This window comes from Neomonachus schauinslandi, chromosome 3, assembly GCF_002201575.2.
Source record: "Neomonachus schauinslandi chromosome 3, ASM220157v2, whole genome shotgun sequence".
Classification (NCBI taxonomy): Eukaryota; Metazoa; Chordata; class Mammalia; order Carnivora; family Phocidae; genus Neomonachus; species Neomonachus schauinslandi.
Genome location: NC_058405.1, coordinates 149,060,502 through 149,075,068, shown reverse-complemented (window position 1 = coordinate 149,075,068; position 14,567 = coordinate 149,060,502). Strand labels below are relative to the sequence as shown.

General features: G+C 34.8%; 1 protein-coding gene across 1 annotated transcript in view; it reads right to left on the bottom strand.

The window, feature by feature from the left end:
- The window catches only part of PMS1 (PMS1 homolog 1, mismatch repair system component), an 87,365-nt gene that overhangs the window by 52,952 nt on the left and 19,846 nt on the right, over positions 1-14,567 (bottom strand). Inside the window, exons 4-5 of the mRNA XM_021702698.2 lie at positions 7,873-7,975; positions 1,928-2,091 (exon numbers count right to left, since the gene is read on the bottom strand). Coding sequence (XP_021558373.1) covers positions 1,928-2,091; positions 7,873-7,975 — 267 coding nt within the window. The remainder of the gene's footprint in view (positions 1-1,927; positions 2,092-7,872; positions 7,976-14,567) is intronic.

Below are 14,567 nucleotides of genomic sequence, written 5' to 3'. Positions count from 1 at the left end.
ATTTTCATGGTATAATACTCTCAGCATACTCTTTAGCATTTGAATTGCATCTGAAATTACTGAAGGACATCAAGGGACTAATGTTTGTTCAATATCAGTTCAGATGTGCTGTCCTCCAAAAATAATAAAATGCAGCATTTCATAAAATACTACTTTCCATTCTCAGAAGATAATGCATGCATTGATGATCTTATAGTGGTTGGGAAAATTTACATAAACTTATCCAAAACTTAGAAAATATGTATTTGACTTTAAATACTCATTTCCATTACATGAAGCAGAAATCTTGGTTTAATCTCGTATTACTTTCTCATGCTTAAAACTTTTCTTTATAACTGCTTTTCTTTTAAAAATATGTAGTTCCTATCATATTTTACCTTTTTCCATATGTCTTCCCTTCCTGATCACTGATTCTTCTGTCCTTGATCTTTTTTTAACCTGGGTACATTTAACTTTTAATTGCTAAATGTCCTTTGGATCAAGAGGTCATGGGGTTATTTATACTAGCAGGATGAGCTCCATCTATCAACATCCTGAGGAATCATAGCATGGTAGAGCTGGAAGAGATCTCAAGGTATCATGTGGTTGAGCTCTACGGCAGCAGAACAGGTGGCTGACTAATCTTAATGTTCTTCTTTTTTGATTTTTTAAGATGATCAGAGATTTTGATCATAAATATTCTATCACAGCTGGCTTAATAGAGAATCTCCTTAATAACAAGTAAACAGAGATAGAGTAGAAAGAAAACTGGATGAAAGAAGGGTTCTGACCTCAGTACTATTAATTACTGTAAAATATAAAACAATTTATTTGATTACTCTGAGCATCAGGTTCCTCATACAAATAGAGATAATGCTACCTAACTTACAAAGTTATTATAAGTGTTCTGAAACCTGGAACAGAACTATAAATATAATATAGTATTAAAATGGGAACACAAGACAGTAGGGTGTAAAGAGCCTGCACTCTGTAGGCACGTTAAGTTTCCAATCCCATCTCAACAATTCAGTAGCTGTGCGATACAAAGTTTTAAACCTCTCTGAGTTCAGTTTAGAGGACAATGGTAAATTAATATGTCTACCTCATTTAGTTGTTGCTGTGGATTATAGGAGTTTAATGGACCGGATATGATGTAGCATTGCACAGACCCTCAAAAAATGTTAACTATCAACTCCCCATGAGGTTTCCAGACTTCTGCTGTGTGGTCCTACTCTCATAAATATTTCAAGTGCACATGTGGAACTTTATGAAAAACAGAATAATCACAAAATACATAAACTTTTCTTTCCAACCAAGATTCATTAAGAAACAAGAATTTCTTAATCAGCCTCGCTTTGAAAAATGGAAAGAAATGAGGTAGAACAAAAAACAAAAAACAAAAAACAAAAAAACTCTTCCAAAGAAAAAACAGTTTGTAATAGAAAGTGAAAAACATCACTACATTGTGAACTCCTTAAAGGAGAACATGTCTTGCTCATCTTCATATTTAGGAAGCACTCAAACATTTCTTGGATGTCTACTTGAAGAATCACTGATCTCAGAAATTAAGAAATGAAAGGTTCAATCAGATTTCATTTAGATATCAGATAAGAAAGTAAAGATGATCTTTATATAATAAAGATAAAACTAAAGAAATGTTTGCAAGAAGACTGTACATATCTGATTTAGATAAAATACATTTATAATAATATTACATACCAAAAAATCTTACGGAAGCATAATAATGGGAACGCCTGGGTGGCTCAGTCAGTTAAGCGCCTGCCTTCAGCTCGGGTCATGATCCCAGAGTCCTGGGATCAAGTCCCACATCGGGCTCCTTGCTCAGCGGGGAGCCTGCTTCTCCCTCTGCCTGCCACTCCCCCTGCTTGCTCAGTCTCTGACAAATAAATAAAATCTTAAAAAAAAAAAAAAGCATAACAATGCTTACCTTGTTATGTATAAAAACAATCCTTAAGTCAGGTTTAAGTATACCATAGCTTATGAGGAGATCCTGGACCTTTTTTATTTCATCTTTACATTTTTTAGCAGTTGAGTAGAACTGCTTTCTTACAGGTAGATTCTTAAACAATCTTAAAGCAGTTACAGTTGTACCTGTTGGCAGATTAAGAGGAAAGCACACTTAGATGTGAAAAGAACTTCACAGATCTTCAAATCTATATACACCAGTATTTAACCCCTTCTATCACTTGTGTCTATTTTCTCTTTTTTAGGTCTCATAAAGCATTTGTTTTGCAAGAAAATATTTCCGAAACTGTTGCTTATTCCTGCAATCAACACATGAATTACCAATTAATACACAAAATTTCCTGTCCAAAAAGGATCTGGGGAAGCCATTAATTATAAGCCACAACCTGTTTTCAGAGATGTCAAAATGTGACAAAACATGCATCTCAGAATTGACTAAGATATATCATCTGAGACCTACAGTATTCAAGTTACATATAAATGCTTATTCAATATCATCATGTGGATGTCCCAAAGCCACTTCAAACCAACCACACCCAGACCTGAACTCATTATTTTCCTCCTTGAGTCTGATACTTACACCTATTCTCTTTCTCATATAACACTGACATCAACAGTTTCCAAAGGCATATATTCTAGCTTTAACTGATTCTTCCCTCTACCTCTTACTGTATAAGCCTTCTAGGCCTATCTATTCTATTCTAAAAATCTCAAATTTATGTCAAGTCCCTTTCCTTCCTTCAAAACTCAGCTCAAGATGACACTTCTTATAATAAGATATAATTCATGGTATTATAATGTTCTGCTGGTTAATTTTGTAAATAACATGATATTTGCCCTCTACCTAATAGGTTTCAGTGGCTCACTGTTGGCTATAAGAAAAGGTATAAACTTTTACTTTCAGTTCTAGAACTTTCATTTGGTTCTTCTTTAGAGTTCCATTTCTCTGCTGAAATTCTCAACCTTTTTACCAATTTTGACCATCTTTTCCTCTGAATTCTTTAACATAGTTGTTTTAAGTTCTTGTCTGCTAATTCATACATCTAGGTCATGTTTGTGTTTGCTTATATTAACTATTTTTTTCTCTTGATTATAGATTCCATTTTCTTTGTTTCTCAATATTTTTGTTTTTGCCAGACCTTGTGTACAAAAGAAATAAATACTGAGGTAGATAATATTTTCCCCCAGAGAAGGCACTTCATTTCTTCTGTCAAGCAGCTAGAGTGACGAGAGGATCTCTTCAATATAATTAGGAATGTATCTGGGTTGGAGCTGAGCTGTCCCTTTATTTAGCTCCAGTTCACTTCCAGTTTCAAATGTCTTAAGGATGGAATCAGGTCTTTTCCTCTAGCAAGGCTTTGGGATCCAAGCACTGCAAGAGTTTAAGATCTTTGTCTCTCTATCTCAGTCCCAATTTTCTTTATCACTGCTTACTCAGCAAAAGTCCTGATGAGATTTGGCATCTGGGAGGAAACCAGCTCTGTGTTTGAGGATCCTATCCTCCAATCTGTCATGTCAGCTCACATGTGGCTGTTAAAAGTTCAGCTGGTTTCTTCAAGGTCCATAAAAGATCCCTTATCCACAACAGAGACCACCTATGCCTCCAGACTCCGTTAATGCTCCCAGGGATGCAAGTAGCCACCAGTCTCTTCTTGTCTAGGAAGGGGTTATCTTTCTCTTGAACTTAGTTCATTTAACTTCCTTCCCCACTCCCCCAAGTTTTCATTTAAATTCCAGTTAGTTAACATACAGTGTAATATTAGTTTCAGGTGTAAGATTTAGTGATTCATCACAACACATGCCCTCTTTAATAGCCATCATGCATTTAACCCAACCACCTACCCACCTCCCCCCCAGCAACCCTCAGTTTGTTTTGTATAGCTAAGAATCTGTTTTATGGCTTGCCTCTCTTTTTTCCCACGTTCATCTGTTTTGTTTCTTAAATTCCACATATGAATGAAATCATATGGTATTTGTCTACTTTGTGACGTAGTTCTTCAATGGGTTTAAAAAAAAAATTCAAGTTTTTATTTTTTTTTTATTTATTTTATTTATTTATTTTTTTTAAGATTTTATTTATTTATTTGAGACAGAGAGAATGAGAGACAGAGAGCATGAGAGGGAGGAGGGTCAAAGGGAGAAGCAGACTCCCTGCCGAGCAGGGAGCCCGATGCGGGACTCGATCCCGGGACTCCAGGATCATGACCTGAGCCGAAGGCAGTCGCTTAACCAACTGAGCCACCCAGACGCCCAAAATTCAAGTTTTTAAAAGTATGTGCTCTTTCCCTTCACCATTCCTCTCTTGCTGCAAGGTTAAATGCCCACCCATTCTTACCTACCATCTTCAAACTCAAATGAAAACTTTTCTGAAGAACTCCCTAACCTTCCTCTAGGCAACTGATGGCTTCTATTTGCTGTCATTACTTAGTTAGTCATCTGTATTCTCCACTATTCTGTGAGTTCCTTTAACTCATTTGTGTTCTCCACTAGCTGTGACAAATATAATGGCATAAATAGTGGCTGTGGACAGATGGTGAGAAGGAAGGCAGGCAAAAATCAATAAAGCAAAATATAAATGTATTTATGAAAAGAAAAGATACCTCTTGGTTTTTAAATGAAAGATCACACTATAATCTATATATTGATAAACTATTGCTTCAGCAGCTAAAAATGTTCTCTTAGAGCAATTGAGAATTACCAGTAAGCCAAGATTATATATGTTTGAATAAAACTTAATGATGGAAGACTTTGCTGATTCTAAATGAAATGTGTACCCTTAAAAAAAGTACCAAGTAATACTGGCCAATAGGGAGGAGGCCCTAGTATACTATCATATTTTACAAGAGAACTGCTCACCTCTCTAACTTTAGCACATTCTACAAACACCAGAATTAAATTGCAGTCCTATAGTATGGCTCCCTGTTATATTTTTACATGACCCTATGTTATGCCATTTATAAAGGCAGCTATTTATATTCCTAATGTAAAGATGTATGGTTGCTTGAATATATCAAACTTTTCTTAAACTGTTTAATGAGAAAAACTGCATTCTCCAGATGAAAAAAATCTTTCAATACATGCACAATCATACCCAACAGGGATTTACAAAGAACACGATGCTCTACTCCAATAACAGGGTAAGGAAAGAAACTACCCTGATTACTTTAAATATACTACTTTTGGTATCGGAGAAATTCCTAAGGCAGAAGTACTAGGAGGTGTTAAAAGAACTTGTCCAGGAGGGTAAATCAGTTTAGAAAGCTTATACTGATTAGGGTAAAGGAAATAGAAGTGATGACAGAAAAAAGATAGGATTAAAACAAATAATTTAGTAAGTTATTGGTAAAATAATTTAAAAGCTGGGGACTTACTTTTACATTTGTTAATTTTTAAAATGTCTTAAAATAGAAGTGAACAGAAGAGTAATTTAAAATGACATATTATTAAGCACATATATCATTTTAAATAGCTACATTAACCCATAAAACAAATACCTACACCCAGAAAAACCAGAACCGGAATCTCCAGTCAACTATTTTTAAACACTTTAAATATGTTTTTTTAAAGGGGTAACAAATTTTCCAATGCCTAAAAAAGATTTTGTTGTAAGCTGTCCCTGCATCTACAGTTAGGCTGTCTACAGGTGTCATCATCCGATCTATCGGATGACATGAGGAGTAACTGCTAAGGATGTTCACACCACTGCAGAAATTAATCTACAAGAACCCTAAATGAAGAACCCTTACATAGAAAATATTTAAATGGAAGTTGAATGACAGCTGTTGGTGAAATGTGAGTCTGTGATTCAATCACTCAAAAACTATCAGCCCTGGGCAATATAAATGTAAAAGGCTTTTGAAAGTATTTCCAGATTTCTATAAAATGTCCATCTACAGCAATTTGAAACTAAGAGCGTTATTCTTTGTTGCTTTCCTAGCCAATCAACTATAATTAGGAGATAAAAATGAATCATGAAAGGCAATTACTAGTTTCACAACTACTGACCTTCCAAGTATATTGTTTCTTAAGAGGAATGCGCAAAATAAGGCTCATTTGACTGCAGAAATTCTTTAATATGCATACCTAGTCTCAGTGAAAGTCGAAGACTTAGTCACCAAAAAAAAATCAATCAGCAAATGGGCAAAGATCAGAGGGATTCCATATTTAAGTATTGCTATTTCATAGTTCCCATAGAGATGAACATAGGAAAGTATGAGAAGAATGAGTGATGCAGAGCAACAGGCCATCCAGATTAGACTGGCTACTTCTAAGATAAAAATAAATACATTTAAGTTTTAAAAGGTGATTAGATTACTTCAAAGTACTCTACAGATAGCCACCCAAATAGCTCCTAATGGTTTCTTAATTTGAACTCCTAAAAATTGGAGTCAGAGCATTTCTAGAAAGGGACCATACTAAAAAAAATGCCTTCTCTTTCCTAACCTTCAATACATAAAAAGAATCACAGTCTATTATTTTAATTAAAATATGTACAATATTATTATACATCAAATTAAACAGCTACTAGACTTAAGCTCATTTTAATTAACTGAATAAATGAGAAAAGAGTGTATTTTCTTAAGAGTTCTTACTAACTCTTTTGTGTGGATATAAAAATATTACTCTAAATAAGCAGGAATAATCAGTAACTAATTTGAAGATTTATAAAATAATAGAAAAAGTGAATTTGGTATCAGTATTAAGATATAAGAAAATATATATATTTTAAAGATTTTGTTTATCTGAGAGAGAGAGAAATCATGCGGGGGTTAGGGCAGAGGGAGAGGGAGAAGCAGGCTCCCTGCTGAGCAGGGATCCCCGAGGCGGGCTCCATCCCAGGACCCCAAGATCATGACCTGAGCTGAAGGCAGATGCTTAACCAACTGAGCAACCCAGGAGCCCCACAAGAAAATATATTTCAATGAAAAAAGATGGTAATCATTAAAAAAATAAATCCAATAATTTAATATTAAAATTGAAAGAAAAAAGCTACAGAAAAAATATAGTACTTTAATAAATTACAAGGGACACAAAATTTAAAAAATGAATTTATGATACAAATTTTATTGCAAACAGCAATAAAAAAACACAGGGACTTTCAGATCAAATAATTCTTTTGAATATGACTCTAAAGAGTTCATATCTTCAACATTTTCTCAACTTTAAACATTCCATTACCAGAAGTTAGCAATATGAAAAAAATTAAGGGAGATACATGAAACTCAAGCCTGCAGAGATTTTCTTTTTCCTTTTAAGTAAATAGTAAAGGAACTTAAAAACATAAGATGTCAATTAAAATGTAATAAAATTACAGAAGTGTATAAAACACTAAGAAATGTATTACAAATAGCAACAATAATTAATACATTTATTTGCTTCCAATAATACAGAAAGAGGAAGTAGGTAAGGATATTAGATGAAACAACATTAGCAATGGGTGGACAACTAATAAAACTGAACAATGGGTACACTATTCTATTTACTTGCACATACATTTGAAGTTTTCCATAAATAAATATATTTTAATTATTTTTATAATCATAGTATCTTGATGGTATTGTTTATTACCATGATTACCAAATCAATAATGTTTTAGGCATTTCAATAAAATATCATCCTTCACATATAAAGAAAACACTAGTGATCCAACAACAGTAATACTGTTCTTACAGTTTTACAGAAGGGTGACTAATCCATATTTTTGTCCTAAGGCTTTTACACAGTTCCTCTCGAGAACCATTCCAAGTATTTAAGAGATTGGTGACTAAAGTAAGGGGTGAATACATTCACTTGGAAGTAAACTAGCCTTTATCAAGACCAAACCTGAAGCAGCACATCTGAATTTAGGGAGTAACAATGTTTTAAAAAAAAGACAGGAAAGGCAAAGATACAAAGCTACTCTCTTACCTTGACCAAGATGTGAAGGTTTTTGAGAAATTATGTGGCCGCTACCATCTAAAACATACTGGGTGCTAAAATGATCAGAAGCTGTCCTTGTAGTAATTAAAACCTGGAATATATAAAAAAAACAAATACTAATAAAATTATTATTTTAGATACTGCAGTGGACTCATTATCAAATTAGATTTAAAATAATTATACATTTACTTAAAACTGAAAAAAAAAGTTTTACTTGTTAAGCTCTTATGACCACTTCTCTTGTAATATTCCCTTAGAATTATAATAATAATAGGCCACCGTATATTTTTTTAGGGGACAAATTACTGATCTTTGAGTATTTAACTTCAATTAAAATGCTCATACACAAATCAGTGTATCTGAAATGGCTATTTGTGTTGTGTAACTTACATCTGTAAAATCAAATATTTTGATTGCATTAGGGAAACTTGCTTTTTAAAAGACAATTCCCATAAATTTGTTGGTAACATGAAAAATCCTTTTGTAAAATGATCATTCCCTCCTTTTTTATATTCTGTATAAAACTACACTTCTGTCTTTCAAGCTAATGGTTCAAAGGAATAAAAAATATAAATCATACACATATATATTTATGGACAATTTTTTTCTTAAAACAAAACTTTGAACTATTTAAATGTAAATTTTCTATTAATTGAAAAACACTTTAGCATTAAGGCATGTATGTATAAGAAAGGATTTCACTGACCATGAAAATATTTCCTAAGATGTTAGGGACAGAAGTAAAAGTTTAAGAATCTGCATTCAGGGTGCCTGGGTGGCTCAGTTGGTTAAGTGTCTGCCTTCAGCTCAGGTCTGATCCTGGGGTCCAGATTTCTAGCCCAGTGGCAGGCTTCCTGCTCAGCGGGGAGTCTGATTGTCCCTCTTCCTCAGACCCTCCCCCTGGCTAGTGCTCTTTCTTGGTATCTCTCTCTCTCAAATAAATAAATCTTTTTAAAAAAATAAGAATGTCCGAATTCTTGGGGCACCTGGGTGGCTCAAGTGTCTGCCTTTGGCTCAGGTCATGATGCCAGGGTCCTGGGATCGAGCCCCACATCGGGCTCCCTGCTCCGCGGGAAGCCTGCTTCTCCCTCTCCCACTCCCCCTGCTTGTGTTCCCTCTCTCGCTGTGTCTCTCTCTGTCAAATAAATAAATAAATAAAATCTTTAAAAAAAAAAGAATGTCTGCATTCTTCTGAGCTACCCTCACCATCAGCTTTTTGTTTACCTATTTTTTGAGATGTGTGGCAGAGTCTAACAATAGTAAACCATTCCACTGTCAGAAAATACCATAGGTGGGGAGTGGGGATGTTCTAGGAAAGCACAGTGGATTCAGAAAAGGGTAGCCTCCTCACACATTTTGTGAGCAATGATGATGCAAAATTGGAGCAATCTTTCTTGGCCATTCTTGGACTCAGTGGAGCTGACTGTAATTTAGGAAGAAGCCACAAAGACCCAGCTCCACTGCTGGAACTCATCTAGATCCAGTTGGATCTACACTGGATTTGATGGTTCTGCCACCCAGTTCTAACCACGCATTGATTTACAATAGGCCATGTGGCTATAGAACATGTGGCTACCATGCAGGAAATAGCAAAGTTACCCCAAAAATGGCTTCTCTAGCTCACAATACTAGTAGAATCTACTAGATTCCCTCTGAGGTTAATGTCCATCAAATCCTTACCAGGGGCATTGCCTCAAGCTGCCATTTCTATAATAACTGTTCTTCAAAAAAGCTGCACCTAACACAGAGTTGTGAGTTTCTATATAATCTTAAATGATTTTTCTACTTCTTTCAAAAATACATTCCGTGGTTCAAAAGCTGTATAATTTTAAAAGTTTTCCTGGTAACTAATCTTAATCCTCCCTGCTACATCCCAACTCTATTCTATCCAGTAAAGATTTTTTCTAATAAAGCTTAAAACAAAGAGTAAAAAAATTTCTTTCCTGTCTCTAATTTAATTACTCTATGACTGTCCCTTTAAAAATAATTCTACATTTAACCAACCACTTCTCAAAAATGCCAAGGTCAACTGAACTCTATTTCTATTCTCCAAAGAGCTAGCCACCTACCCTAAAGTTGGAGTCATTGAGCAAAAGTAGCCTGGCTCTGAGTTCTTGTTAGATGGCCCTGAATAAATGATTCCTCTATCATTTTTAAGGGGAAGGCAATGATAAGATGAAGATGATGCTACTTTACAAGGTTACGCGGGTATTTGTTTTAACTACTTTCAAAGCATTTTATAGTTATTAACTTGTTCATCCTTTAAACATATTAGTTAATAGTAAATATACTCCAACCTAGATGAATAAACCGATGTGCTAAAAAGCAAAATAGGATCTTAGTGGTCACACTGTAGTAATTGTATTAAAGTAAAAAATTGAATATTATTTTCCAATATTAAATTAGAATGTGTAGGTTACTATGAAAACTTATTTCGATAGGAAATGCTTTGCAACTTACTGTGAAAGACAGTGAAGGATAACACATAAGCATGTTTCACAAATTCATGAAATACAATGTGTTCTTCAGAGGAAGGAATTGTATTTCAAGAGTTCATTTCATCATATGACTCTGTGTCCTGGGCAGGAAAACTTTTTTTGGACTAGGCACAAGCTTAGAATGTGTTAGCTCTGCAGCAACTAACACATGTGTACCTATAGTAACTCCACCAACAGATTCATCTCTAACATTACAAATTATTACTTGTGCTTCTTACTAGAGACATTAATGAACTGTGGCAGAATGAATCTGGTGGTGTCAAGAGAAGAACTAAAGAAATTTATTTTAAGAATTTTAAAAAGAGTTTATTTTAAAATGTAAAGTTTTAGAAGTTCTCAAAGAACCTTACAGGTTATACTAGCTATCAGTTATTAAAAACTGATTTTTTGGTCCAATTATTGAGTTTCAAGGGAATAATAGTACTAATACAAAGTTAAATTACATAAAAGCATTTAAACTTTAAATAAGCATAATTTTTCTCAATGTTTTAGATAAAACAAAAATGTAAAACTTAGCATATATGCTGTTAATTCATGCCAAAAAAAAAACCTCTCTTGGCAAAAATTCATTTAAGATAATTGTGTTAAAGTTTGGTTTTTATTTTTTTGCTGACTTTTGGATGAATACTTTGGCACAGAAACAGGATCCTGAAAACTAAGGTCAGTGGTCTTCATGATTCAGGTGAAGTATCAATTTTGCCTGGATCACTGAAATGTCTTTTTCTTTCTGTGAGGATGTCTGCCTGTGCATAGTTGTACACTAATATAAGAGCTCTGATGTCAGAACCTTCTCCCGGATAATTCACTGTGGGAGACTAACAACAGGGAAATCTTGGCTCTGGCTTTTCTCCTTTCAACAGAGTTCTATTACCTGTGAGGAGGCTGCAATTAGAAAGCAGGATACCCTACTGCTTCAAAAATTCCTATGCCCATTCTAATTAAAGCTCTACCACCATGGCTTTAAGTAACATAGGATGTACCCTACAGCATGGAACAGGAGGGAGAAACCATCAAAATGATGGTAGGGGCTTCCTCCTATCTTTTTACAGCTATGGGGGCCCACAATTAAGGAAGTCCCAACTTTCATATTCAAAACAGAATGGCATAGCTTCTCATTCTGCCCCCTTTAAGCCATGCAGGTTTAATGAAATGTAAAACAAAAACGAACCTACAAGAAATAGTGCAGAGGACCATAGCGGAAGGGAGAGAAAACTGAATGTTAGAAATCAGAGAGGGAGGGGCACCTGGGTGGCTCAGTTGTTAGGCATCTGCCTTCGGCTCAGGTCAGGATCCCAGGGTCCTGGGATCGAGCCCCCTGCTCGGCGGAGAGCCTGCTTCTCCCTCTCCCACTCCCCCTGCTTGTGTTCCCTCTCTTGCTGTCTCTCTGCCATATAAATAAATAAAATCTTTAAAATCAGAGAGGGAGACAAACCATGCGAGACTCTTGACTCTGGGAAACAAACTGAGGATTGCGGAAAGGGAGGTCAGCAGGGGGATGGGGTAACTGGGGGATGGGCATAAGGAGGGCACGTGATATGATGAGCACTGGGAATTATACGCAACTGATAAATCACTGAACACTACATATGAAACTAATGATGTTGGCTAACTGAATTTAAATTAAAAAAACGAACTTATATATCATGTTATCCCATCAAAAAATTATGTATAATGAACTTGATGATTCAGAATAAAACCCAGCACAATTTAAGCACTTAAAAAAAAAAATGGATAAATGAATCAATAAACATGATTGTTATGCAGAGGATGGCTGGCACCTCTGTTAATTCTTCAGAGGGACAAACAAGAAAAATAATGAACTTATGCTATAAAATAAAGACTTTTTGTGAGAAATAGAAGGAATTTACCTAGAAATGTGTTATTAGGAAGGATTTCCCAAAAATGTTGAGTGGTCTGCATAAACTTTGAAAAGTAAGGTACAATACTGCTTGCCAACAAGGAAATGAACAAGTCTGATGATATTATCAACTTTACGATAGAGGTACATACTACTTTTCACATTCAAGCCCAGAGTGAAAATAACTTTCATCTGTATGGAACATGACTGTATTCAAGATACCTCATATGTATTATTTCATTTGCCCCTCAAATCATGATTATCCTCACTAAATGATTGTCAGAAAAGTTGACCTGCTTTATGCCTTTGGCCAAGTCTCTTATTCAAACACTTGGTACTGAGAATTAGGGTTCTCTTTTTCAGAGTTTGTTCTGATTTTAAGAAAACAAAACTGTCCAGTACTTCTCCTAAAACTGAGGTGTAACTTAGCCTCCATTTAAAATCCAGGTCAAAAAACTTACGAGTTTCTTAAACATCTATTTGGAAGGGGAAAAGGTCATTTTTAATACAATGTATATAAAAATCAACCTAAAGAGAAATAAAATCTTTTATTACATGTTTTATTATGTGGTAAAAACAATATATACAAAGTCTTCACAAAAAAATTTTATAAACAGGTCAAAACAGAATTTTCATTATCTCTAGCTCATTCCAGTCAATATGCTTAGTAATCTGTACCAGGAATTAAACACTGGAGAAAACAAGTACTTCCAAATTATTGCTGTACAAACAACAATGAATTTCAAGAGAAGTTATACTTGACATGACTTTAAAGAAAACCATATCAATCAATTTGTGATACATTCATCATAAATTAGGGAAGCGGTAATTCCACTTTTAAATACCAACAGGATACTCTGTGGGTATAAAAACAATGTTTTACTCCTTTGTACTGGTTAATTCTAAGACTGGAAGCCATTTTAAAATGGACAAATTAGGAAAACTGCCCATTCTTTTCAAGTATATCAATAAAGAATATAGAATTAGATAGGTTTTAAATTTCTCCAGTGAATTTTGCTAAAAGGCTACGTAATTTTTCTAACTAAAATTGACATCTTTAAAGTAATCTAATAAAAATAATTTCAACAATCAGAATTTTGGGTGACAGCCCCTTAACAGTGAGATAAAACTATATTCCAATTACATATCATCAATCTACTGAGCCTGAGATGATTTACATCTGTATGACTTTAAAATTACCTGCATCAGTTAGTCTGGCAGATCAAACCAAATCACTAATTTTTATTATGTAACTGTAATCTCTGCCCAAAGATTTTCAAAATAAATTGGAGCCTTTAAAATAAATATGCAGCTTCTATATATGAAATTTCAGTTCTTTCTGAATGAAGAATATTCATTAAATTTAAAAAGTGAAATTTTCTCCCCAAAAAGCACTCATTAATAACAAAAACAATAATTCCTCAATAACAATTTTTTTAAATCTAATTGACCTTAACAAGCATATATTACTTTCTGTATTTCTGAAATATTATTCAGAATCCTCCCACATAAGTCTCAACTTGACTACTCCTTGATATCATCTATTGAGCTTATGGATGCATGTCTGAGTATATTCATTATTTTAATATGAGGTATTTTTAAACTAATAAATACCTCTCTAACCATACTAGTAAGAAGGCAGCATGACCTACTGTGGAAAACTCAGTACTGGGAGACATGATATTGGAACTGAATTCTTGGCTTTGCCATGGACACATTATATGTCCTTAAATAGGTCACAATTTTCATATTACATTTACTGCCCTGTGCACAGTTCTTCTAAAGTAAACTACTTAGCACAGCGCCCTGCATACAACAGATAAATAAACAGTAGCTGACTGATTATTAGACTATGTTTCAAAGTTGGAGTAAGAAGACCTGGCATTTGGCCTCACAAGACCTAAGTTTCTTCATCAGTAATATGAGGAGACAGAACCATAGAAGACCTACATTTTAGGGTGGTTTACCCATAACACAGATTGAGAGGAAGACTAGTGAGCAGGAAGTTCATTGTGGGTGCTCCCGAGATGATCACTTGTGAGGGCAGGGCAGAAAGAGAAATGGGGCTCTGCAGTCACAAACAAGGACTTGGCTGACCCTGGGGGGGGGTCACTTTGGACCAGAGATAGCATGGCAGAGTTGTTCTGAATTGGAATAGAACATTTATAATCCCTCATTAGTCAGTCATTGGATGCAGGTTGCCCTGTTCAGCTGAGGTAAGGGCAATCTCCAGGGAGAGACTCAGCTTTGAGCATTCAGTTGCCAATACTTGGCAGCTAGGGGAATGAGTACTCAGTCCTGACGAGGGGCATCTAGCAATGAACCAG